This window comes from Charadrius vociferus, unplaced genomic scaffold, assembly GCF_000708025.1.
Source record: "Charadrius vociferus isolate BGI_N301 unplaced genomic scaffold, ASM70802v2 scaffold411, whole genome shotgun sequence".
NCBI classification, from domain to species: Eukaryota; Metazoa; Chordata; class Aves; order Charadriiformes; family Charadriidae; genus Charadrius; species Charadrius vociferus.
Genome location: NW_009646935.1, coordinates 3,795,583 through 3,806,420, shown reverse-complemented (window position 1 = coordinate 3,806,420; position 10,838 = coordinate 3,795,583). Strand labels below are relative to the sequence as shown.

General features: G+C 44.4%; 1 protein-coding gene across 1 annotated transcript in view; it reads right to left on the bottom strand.

Annotated features, from left to right (window-relative positions):
• Positions 1-1,253: 1,253 nt before the first annotated feature.
• ENTPD6 (ectonucleoside triphosphate diphosphohydrolase 6 (putative)) overlaps positions 1,254-10,838 on the bottom strand; it is a 13,130-nt gene continuing 3,545 nt past the window's right edge. Inside the window, exons 4-13 of the mRNA XM_009894840.1 lie at positions 10,413-10,488; positions 8,773-8,808; positions 7,570-7,658; positions 6,107-6,186; positions 5,130-5,194; positions 4,671-4,772; positions 4,056-4,196; positions 3,099-3,155; positions 1,940-2,052; positions 1,254-1,689 (exon numbers count right to left, since the gene is read on the bottom strand). Coding sequence (XP_009893142.1) covers positions 1,600-1,689; positions 1,940-2,052; positions 3,099-3,155; positions 4,056-4,196; positions 4,671-4,772; positions 5,130-5,194; positions 6,107-6,186; positions 7,570-7,658; positions 8,773-8,808; positions 10,413-10,488 — 849 coding nt within the window. The 3' untranslated portion in view covers positions 1,254-1,599. The remainder of the gene's footprint in view (positions 1,690-1,939; positions 2,053-3,098; positions 3,156-4,055; positions 4,197-4,670; positions 4,773-5,129; positions 5,195-6,106; positions 6,187-7,569; positions 7,659-8,772; positions 8,809-10,412; positions 10,489-10,838) is intronic.

The window sequence follows — 10,838 nt, the reverse complement described above, 5'->3', positions numbered from 1 at the left end:
GGGGGGGCGGGAACAGTGTGGGGGGACCGCGATGGCACAGGGGGGCAGCCACGGTGCGAGGGGACAGCGATGGCACAGGGGGGCAGCCATGATGTGGGGGGACAGCAATGGTGTGGGAGGACAGCAATGGCACAGGGGAGCAGCGATGGTGTGGGGGGATAGCGATGGCATCAGGGCACTCATTTCCTAACCCACCCACCCTCCAGGCTCTGGCGCTAAAAGCCACACCACCACCACCACCACTTTTTCATTTTAAACTGGGGTTTTATTGTCAGTATGGTGTGGTTCAAGTGTCCCCTCTACACTCGGCTGCAGAGGCAGCAGCCACGCAGCACCGCACGCCACCGTACCACGTCTCGCTGCCCAAGTGAACGGACGAGGCTGCGGCCACGAGCCCACAAGTTGCGGCACGCGCTGCTGGCTCTCCAGGAGCCTGGGCTCTTTTGCACGCCCAAAAGACCACTCGGATCTGCTCTAAACATCCACATGAATACATGATTCCACGATTAGATTGCAAATAGCGCAGTACATTCTCTCCGGCTCCCGCTGCCTCCGTACAGGACACTGTTGGAGTGGTGCATTGCAGCTACCCTGCCATGGTTCAGTGCAACCACAATACATTCATTTATCAAAGTGAGATGCATCTGCAGGAAGCAGCACCCAAACCACCATGGTAAAAGCATTCACCCTGGGCCGTGCATCAGCCTCGCCAAGGCACAAATGTCTGTGAGGTCCAATAAGCTGCACTCAGGGTTTATTTTTGTGTCTGCGTCTTGTTCATCGGTCTTACCCTGACCGACTCTATAACTGCCAAACCCATCATTAGCCCCGTACCCAACTCCCCAGCCATGCTTGTCTAGATCCAGCAAATCTGATGTTGTCTTCCACCATCCATCTCCCAACAGCCAGGGAACCAACATTAGGCTGTAGGTGTTACCCCTACGGGGCATATAGGCTCTGATTCGTGCCTCTGAGTCTATATCCAGTTCCCAGAGCGCTCCTGACCTTTGCTAGTTCAGCAAGTGGAAAGCAGAGCTGAGACTTCCACACCGCACTTCAAAGCTGCTGCCTGTCAGCAGCACATCTGTGTAAATGCACTGTCTTTGCATGCGCGCACACACACAAGTTCACCTTCAAACACGGAAGTAGTAAAATAAAAATCATCACGGAAAAATGCTGACAAACAGGAAAAAACACCCTGAAATCAGGACAGTAAAGAGTTCCTTCTGGAGTGACCATTTCCTACAGCGACTTCAGCACAGTACAAGCACATAGTACAGGCATATTCCAAAAAGGTGTGTTTTTCTCATAGAGATCATAGATGTCCTGCAGAGTCCTGGTTTTCCTTCAACAATGATCAAGTTTTACATCAAGTTGACTGCAGATGCTGTCAAATCAAGGCTTATTCTTTAGATACAGCACTCTGCACTGTAAAAAACAGCTAGTGATGGAGGGGACTTGGCAGGGGGTGGGAGGAAAGGGGCCTAGTTTATGATGACCTCCCAATGGACTCCAGAAGCCAAAAGCAGGCCCTTCAACAGATTCTCCCGCATCAGGCTTCCAAAAACTGAGACTCCCAAATGTCACCTTCAAGGAGCTTTAGTACTGCAGTCTATTGAGTGAGTCGATGTAATGAAAAGTGGCTCCTAACGCCCAGCTTGTTTCAACATTGTTAATTTTCCGGGCAAGCTGGAAAAACAAAATCAAACAAAAAAGTTAAAACTAATTCTTTGGGAGAAGGAGAAGCATGCAAGGTGAATACAGTGCTGAAGGTTATCACAACTGGTTATGACTATCATGGGGACAGTGTCCTTCCACCCCCAATCGCAGAGCATGTGTTGTAGCAAGAAGGCAAATCAAGGACTGAGCTACTGACATGACAACTACTGCCTCAGCACCCTCCTGCCAACTCTTCCCAGCAATCCACTTTGTGCATCACCTTAAAGACTTGGCTCTTCGGGAAGCCCAGCTCTTGCAGGAGGAAAGTGATGTACGTGAGGTCCATGCAGAGAAAAGGGCTGCTTCCAGGACTGATTTCCATGGTCTTACATACTAAGGAGAAAGAAAACAGTATCTGAATGCGAACTGTGGGCTCAGGCCTAGCATCAGCCCAGCTTTGAAAAACCTCAAATGAATCCATAAACCACCTCTTGTCAGTTGAGTTGTGCAGTGACAGAACCTGTTACAATGGGGTTGAAATGACATGCACACGTTAGCAGAAGCAGAAAAGCTTTGGCATACTGGAAGGAAGATCAAGGCATTATGTCTCTCCCCTAAGACAGCTGAGTTTCTTGTATCTCTCCGGGAAAGGATGAAAACGGCCTCCAAACATTCTTCTGTCTACTTCGAGCCTTTAAAAATCTGACCAACCTCGGGCATGTTATGTATCTCGAGCATAAGCACTCAACAGATGTTGACAAAACCAACCACAAAAAAAAAAAAGACGACAAATGGAAAGACAAAAGAAAAAGAAAAGACCAAATAAAACCCACTTCCTTTCTCAGTATTAATTATACAAATGGTAGTCCAGAGATCAGAACTGCAACAATTGTTCAGTCATTCATAAAGTTTACCAAAAAGCCCCACGTCAGTTCAATCAAAGCCTGAGTTTGTGGTATTAAGAAAAGAATGTTTACATTTGTAAACCTGCACAGGCAGTTCTCTCTGCAGCTGGTGAAGCAAAAAGCTACAAACCGGTTTTCCCCCTTTTCCAATTAACAATCAAGCGTATGAACAAATGTTGAGACACAAAAGAAAAAATAAGACCAGGTTATCCTAAGAGGATGAGAACCCCCACATCTCTTTTGAAAGCATGATTTCAGGACAACTGTTAATGGCCAAGTTTATTAGTAATTCTTGAGAGAGTTTTGAAATATAAGTATTATAAGATGTGTCTTATGTGGGCTGCAAAAGCAAGAATTAATACAAAATAGTTGAGATTTTCAGAAATAAGCAGAAATATTAGTGAGATGCTATGGAGAAAGGTGCTCAAGAGAGGTGCTCAATATTTACTTAAAATAAAAAAAAATCAGGCTTCTCAGTATGTCACACATTTGCCCCCTGGGTATGAATTACTAGTGTGTTTGTATTTTACGCACCATATTTAGCTGCAATTTCAAAGTCACCAACAGTTAAGCTTCCTCCTTTTTCTTTATCTGAAAGAAAAAAAAAACAACCCATGGTCTTTTATGATTTTTGTATAAAGGCAATTGTAGATTCAAGTCACAAAAGCTGTTTGGAAATCAAACCTTGAGCCACTGAAATCAATGACAAAACTCACACTTGCTTTAAAGGTAAAACAACCTTTAAAAGATTCTTAATATAGATTGAAAAGCCTCGTTTTATGAAGAACTTTTAGCCTTGTTTGCTAAAGAAACAGAGTTTACAGACTCTCTCACCTTGTCCCCACGTCTGTGCTGCCCTGCCCGGTGATGCCTGAACACAGCTAATGCCTTTGACCAGATCTGACAGGGCAGTGACGCTCTGCGACATATAAAATCTGAAACTATTTGTAAACAAAGTGGCTGAGGAGGGGGGTTAGTTTGTCCCAACTAGCTTGAGATCTCATCATCTGCTTTCTACCACTGGACATGACAGCCTGCTGTACACCAGCATACCACTGGAAAAGAGATGGGATGCATTTTGAATACATGTGGAATCATTTGAAAATCTTCATTCCATCTCAAAAGGTCAGTGAAGCAAAACACACAGCCCAAGTTCCCTTTGCTGCTTTATTGCCCAAGAAATTTGTTTATCATTATGAGGGTTTTTTTCTATTTTGGATTGTAGAGTTAATCAGACAACAACAATTTCTGAAATGCAGACAGTTTGTTTAAAAAACATTACCAGAAGTTGCAGGTCCTATTCCACAGCCCCAGTCCCTTTTCTACAGAAACTAAACAGCACGCAATATCCAGTCGAGACCAATGGTGCACAGCAGCGTAAGAAAAGACTAAGATCCACGACAGCTTAGCAAAGCATCGTGATGTGCCTAAGTGTTACCATTTCTTCCACAACTTGTAATTTAAAATGAAACAAAGCAGGCGCAAACGTACCTATAAGACCAACCTCTGCTGCACGGTCATAGTAGTAGGAGAAAGTGTAAAAATCCAAGTCCTTCACTTCCTCAGCTTTATGCACTTTTTTGTAGAGCATCTTTGCCACTTTGTTAGAACAAGACTCATACAGAGGCTCACCTAAAAGAAAGCCAAGAAACCCAGCATATTATAAGCAGGGAGTTAAATATACGTACAATTTATTTAGGATCTGCCAGGAAACAGGCTCTGTTTTGCATAACAGCACTTCGTAAGCTCTTCACAGAGAACTGAAATCTGCATCTTCCTCCAGCGGCAACACTTACCATCCTCAGGTTGGGACTAAGTATGCGATAGATCAGATAAGGACAACGTCACTTGAGGCAGAAGGATTTTGTAAGACCTGTTCAGCACTTGTTCAACTCCATCTGCATTACCACTAGCAGCTTTACTGACTGGACAGACACACCATGGCACAAGAGGAAAGAGCTGCAGAATCTCTTTAACAGCACATCAAAAGGAACCAAACAGAACAATAAACAGAGAATCTAGTGTCTTTGCAAGAGGCTGAGAGTATATCATTTACTCTGCTAATCGCATGCTGGCCTAGATAGGAAGAGTGATAAATCACTATACCTGCCTTCTGTCCTTTAATTTTGTACACTATCTCAGCATGTTGCCATTCAGATTTGAAGCCAGGTGGTAAACAAGGGCTGATCAATTCCTCCCCTTCTCCTACTGCAGAAGCAAACCAAAGTCACATTAGGGAGAAAAATATGAGGAGTTAGGTTCAGATCCCTCAGCCACAGCCCTGCTCCATACTGTCCCACAGCCTCAGTGAGGCACCTCCAGGCCCCAATAATGATGTCAGATGTCCCATGCCCCGCCAGGGCTGGCAAGAATCCAGGTCTCCTGGGATCTAGCAGTGTCACCTCCTGCATTTGTCTCAAATGCACCCAGCCATGGTGACAGGAGTCCACATACCACTCAGGAACCATGAGCCCAGTGGGAAGGGGACAGACAACTCCTCCCCCCCACAACAGGGCTACGTACCCTATGCTCAGAGCCAAGACTTGAGGAGTTCCCATAACTTACAGGGTTTTCCCTCAACTCCTCCTAAAATGGCGAGCCTTGCTGACATCAGCCCGAGTCCCAGGTAACTGCAAAGGGATAAAAGGCTCTGTGAACAACAAACATCCTTCCTCTGATACTCCGCTGACAACTTGGCTGGGACATGCCAGTCTTCTCTACACGGTCCCAGCAAAATGGCTCGAGTCAGCAGCTAATGCACATAAGGGGAAGAATGTGACAACCCGCTCTCGTATCACCCTTACCCAGAAGGATAATCTCTCTGTGAAAAATCAGAGGCAATAGCTGTCAACAGTAATCTGGCTCTTGAAGAACTGGGAATGCTGAAGGCATTCCCCTAACATTTCTCCTACTCTCCTCAAAGGCAGCACAGCCTCTACCATACATAATTGACTCTTTTTGAGCCCAAACACACCCCACAGCAAACATAGGTGGGAAGAAGCTGCTTCCCTCTGCCAGAACACTGGGAGCCAGGGAAGATGGTGAGGAGGAAGGAATGGCAGAGACAAAGCGCTGCGAACTCACTGCAACCCCCGTTCATCCTCCTGCGTCACTTGGTGGTGAGGAGGTAGAAGAGCTGGGAGCGAAACTGAGCCTGGGAAGGAGGGAGGGGTTGGGGGAAGGTGTTTTTGATTTTGTCCTTATTTCTCATTATCCTACTGTTTAATTGGCAATAAATTAAACTAAGTTCTCTAAGTCGAGCCTGTTTTGCCCACAACAGTAACTGGTAAGTGACCTCCCTGTCCTTATCTTGACCCACGAGCTTTTTGTCATTTTTTTTTCCCCCCTGTCCTGTTGATGGAAGGGGAGTTACAGAGCGGCTTGGTGAGCACCTGGCGGGCAGCCAAGGTTAATCCACAATGACATGGCTCAGATTCCTCCCAGTACTCATTTGCAAGGACCCCACTTCAGCAAAACACCTAGGTCTCACTGGCTTCACAGAAAGCACATCTGCACAGTGTGCTCTATTTCCCACAACTAACCTGTACGAATACAGCTTGTAGGTGTTGTTAAACATCTGAAATGAAGTTGTATGGCCAACTGGAGATGTCTGGAGAGTTGCCTGGAGGGAGAAAAAGATGTCACTGCAAGGTTTCTGCCAGCAGCAGCAAACATCAACAACCCAATCCTCCAAAACACTCAGAAAAATGTGAAACAATCCTAGCATGGTTCAGAGAGAAATGATGAATTTGCAAGTATTTTTATTTGACTGCTGATACACAAGACAACCACAAAACCTGGAGCTAAAATAGCATCTTCACATGACAGAGTCCAAACTGGCTAAATTTCTATTTGTATCCAAAACAAATTGGTCTATAAAATAATTATTTTAATTAAAAAGGAATCATTATTCCAGCTCTTAACTGCTTTTGTCAAGAGGCTATACAGCAGCTGCCTCTTCACATGATCCCTACTAGGGAAAACTGTGTGCAAAATAATATGAAAGCCAGGCACGCAGTCACTTCCTACTCAAGTGAATTCAGCTGTGAACTTCCACAAGCTAGAGGAAAAGCACATCACTGTGCTTGCCAAGGAACAGAGCGAGGACCAGCCTGTGGTCTGAAGAAATGAAAGGGTAATTATCTAAAGCACTTTGCAGCTTCTTCCCCAAGTGCACCAGCACAGCTAGCGCATTTGTGGGGAGCAGAGCTCAGGCCACAATGCTATTCGTGCTGCTCATATCTTAACACCATCTCTAACACCAGGATTTTCACATCCTGGACTCTTCACATCCCCTGTCATTCTGCTGTAAGAGCACAACGTCTTGATTAGCCCAGGCTTGATTACACTAGATACAGCATCCCAACCCTCTGCTTTTGTGCAGCTTTACTATGAACAGTATCTCTGCTCGGGGCAGAGACTTACAACTCCACATCCACAGGGCTTCCAGCTCACAGAACACCTATAAAAATGCCACAACAGGAAGCTGAAATCACAAACATGAGCATGTATTTTTTACCGCATAATAACAGTTGCTCCTTAGAAAGCATTCATTTGCAGCTGAGTGAACTCAGGAAAACCAGAAACAAGGATTGAGAAGGCATCGCACTGTGTTCTTAAAACCCAATATAGGCCAAATATTGGACCTGAATTCACTAACAGCATTGCCTTTGAGTTCTTCACTATAAGCAGCACAAACTAAGAGTCAAGGATTATGACACTCAGGCAAACACTGTATTTTCCCGCAAGATAAAGCAGTCCTGGCAGATTTACCACATGCACCACCAACCCATGGCGTTGGAGTAAGAGAACTGACAAAGAGTTGTGAACACCTCCGTGACCGACTCTAAGAAGGCAGATGTTACCAAGTGACCTGGGTTTTTCTGTCAAAAGCGTGGCTTCGCGTCATACTGACAAACTCTTGGTCTGTTTCCAAGGGACACAAATCTGAGCAGTTCCCGATTTCTGCACCAGCATTTCCCAACAATGTGCGTGGTCACATTACCTCTGTGCGTGGAAGGAAGGTGATCTGTGTTGATCCACCACCCAAATCCAGCATCCCTACACTTCTCTTCTGCGGATCATCTAGGCTACCTGAAATGTGTGACAGAACAGACAAAGCCATGGTGGGCACTGTGAGAAACTGGCCAGGAACAAAACTAGAAGCACAGTGGTAAAGAAAGAGAACAATCTAAGTCCACCTGGCAGCTTCCAGCCAGCACTAAACTACACCATCATCTACGGGGCACTTATTTTGGCTTTATCAGGGTGACCTGAAAATCCTCAAGTGACAGTTTCTCCTATTTCTCTGGTGGCTGTTTATGCCCTCATTACAGCAGCTTTGGTTATTGGATTCCTAAACATTTCTCAGTGGATGCAAGGACCCTTTTGCAAACTCTACTCTGGTAACCAGTTTGTAACAGAGAGGAATGTGGTTTTCTTGGCCACCTCTCCCTGATCCCTTAGTGATATTTTGCACATTCCTATGGCCAAGGGACAGACTGATGGGTTGGCAATCTCTTCTCATTTAAATCCAGTTCTTCTCAGTTAGATCTTTTAAATACACCTTCCTGACAAGACTAGTTTGTCCCAACTACCTCGGTGTACCTCATGATAGCTGATATTTGAAGATCTCTGACCTTTCTGATATTTCCTGTGAGCATAAAAAGCATTAGAGCACTTGTGGTATTGCCCCACACACTGTGTGTGCTGAACAGAGCGCTCGGACAGCAGACTGCTTTACTTATTGTCAGAGAGGGCTTCAGCTTAGTTTTTTTCTTTACTCTTCAGCTACCCTTTCTAACTTGCGGTATTTCTATGTTATAAATCTGTAAGGAAGTAGCATAGCACTCTTTCTTTTACTCTGTGCAGCTGCCAAGCACATCTAGAATATCCACATTAAAAATTTAGCCAGAGCTAGTGGCAGACTCTAAAAAGGAATAAAGCGCTCTGGTACCCTACAGGGAATTGAAATAAAGGCTACATTAAACATCTAGGAAAAAGGATTAAACTCCTCACTCTGTCAAGTAAATGGCCAAAATCCTAATGACTTAAATAGGCCAGGCCAAAACCAACTGCTGACTTATTCCCAGATCTTTCTTTCTCCCACTCCATCCCAATGAATGAGGAAATCCCATGCAGGAGCAGAAAACGGCATGAATTTCACAGCATTGGTGATACCTTTATGCACATGCTCGTGTACACATACCTGTTAAAAAATTTACTGTGATCCAGGCTGAAACACCTAATAAGGAAAACATTCAGAAGACACACTATTAGACCATACCATTTCGTTTTATCTAACAACAGTAACAAATAAGGTGAGCTGTATTACAAGGTCTTCTGCTTTAGGACCTGTTTAGCTGGAGGCATTTTTAAGTTTTCTCATTCAGTTTAACAGCTCCATCTAAACAAAATAATCATCAAACCAGAGCTTGTCATCCAACAATAGACAAAGACACATCAGAGACCATCTGCCACAAGCTCCCTCATCCCTCTTTCATAAATGGAGGACTTCTAATACAAAGTCTCCGAAGGATGTTTAGCTGAGAGCTAAGCAAGAAGAACCTTCAAGAAGGGTGAATAGGACCGGCTCTGCTGAGCTCCCCTGACCCATCCTGCCCCAAAGCCAATGATTCCACAACTGTCAACGGCCATCAAAAACCAAGATTAGATGCCTTGAGCAAAGAGAATGACCTTCTACACTAGAGCTTATGTGATATTTGGGAGAGAAGCCCCATATATGAAATGCCTGGAGAACTCTGTATTTCACAGGTCAAAAACTTGGGTAAGAAGTCACAAAGGCTTCACTCCTTAGCTAAAAGACAAGGAGATTACTGATTGTTAATTGTTAATTTTCTAGGAAAACATCCACTGGTCGGCTTTTGTTTGATGTGAGGCACTGGACTTTCCTTTGAATACTAGGAATTTTGATCTTTTCAGTGTTATAATTTTTCCTATTTTCCTCTAAGCATTCTTGTGAGCCACACTGTTTCTGCCCTCCTCTTGTTTTATAAACCTTTTCTCCATAAATTAGATGAATTAGCGGGCCTTATGTCAACAAATTCAAATATTTATCCATGGGGTTAAAACTCAAGGCATGCTAAGGAACATGGTCCAGTTCAACCCTTGGCTGAACCAAGGCTGTCACTGTTATTAACGATTTTAAAACAAAACAAAAAGAAGAATTACAATGTGTTTCTTCCATTAAGCAAGTAAAAAAGAAACTCATAAACAGCTCCAAACAGCTCCAGCTATTTCAAAGTTTGGTTTCTAAGCAGATTTAAAACACACCTCCATACTCAGTTACTTAGAATTTAGACATGTTTCTTCAAATTATTTTAAACCCAGACTGATTCTGGGTTCTGTCCTCAGCATTTTTTGATGAGCATCAACTTACTTCAGCCTGTATTTTCTTTTCTATATAACATTTTTTCAGATTGAGTTCACAATCACACACATTAGATCAGTTATAGTTAACACTATGACCAAATACTTCCAGAAAGCTATGATAAGCATTGCCAAGAGCAGGGTGTGCAAAACCAGTTGTTGAAGACTGTCTCAACAAGCGGATATTCAGAAACCTTTCCAGAAGTGCTGACTGCACAGTGGCTTCCTGGTGATCCCACAGGGACCACCCGGCACTCAGAGCTTTAAAAATCAGGACAGAGTTCAGGACTTCAAATTGGAAAACACAGCACAAGATCTCTTTGTCAGGCACTGCCTGAAGCAGCGTGAAAACTGTGTCGAACCCGCTGCTTGTGGGTTCCCATTACAGCGCGCGAGGACTTGTCACAGTGCACCAGGGATCTCCAGGACTGCAGAAAGTGTGTCCACAAGTTAGCCTACCTTCATCGGTTCCATTCATTATCGACACACAGTTGTCTCTCACGAAGAAGGGGGAGGCCTGAAAAATCTCCTTCACCTGTAGTTCAAATACAAGCTATACTCAGAGAAATCTGTTTTCAGCTGGAAAGCAAGTGTTTTTTTTAAACTCCAGTTTTACACAACTGCTCCTTTTCTTGGGCCAGATCCTGACTGCTGCTCACCACTTTGTTTGAAGTTCAGGAGCCCAATAAGCATCAGCCTGCAGTCTGCTACAAAAGCTCAGCGATTTACACGCTGGCTCTGCAGTTTGGTGCAGAGAGAGGGATGGACGTGTGCGTTTTCAAGCATGAAGACTGCTCAGAAACGCCATTAACAAGGGATGGACAGGGGTAGGGAAGGGAACCCAGTTTACTTTGCTGCAACTGGTGACCCGCAGGGTATTATATA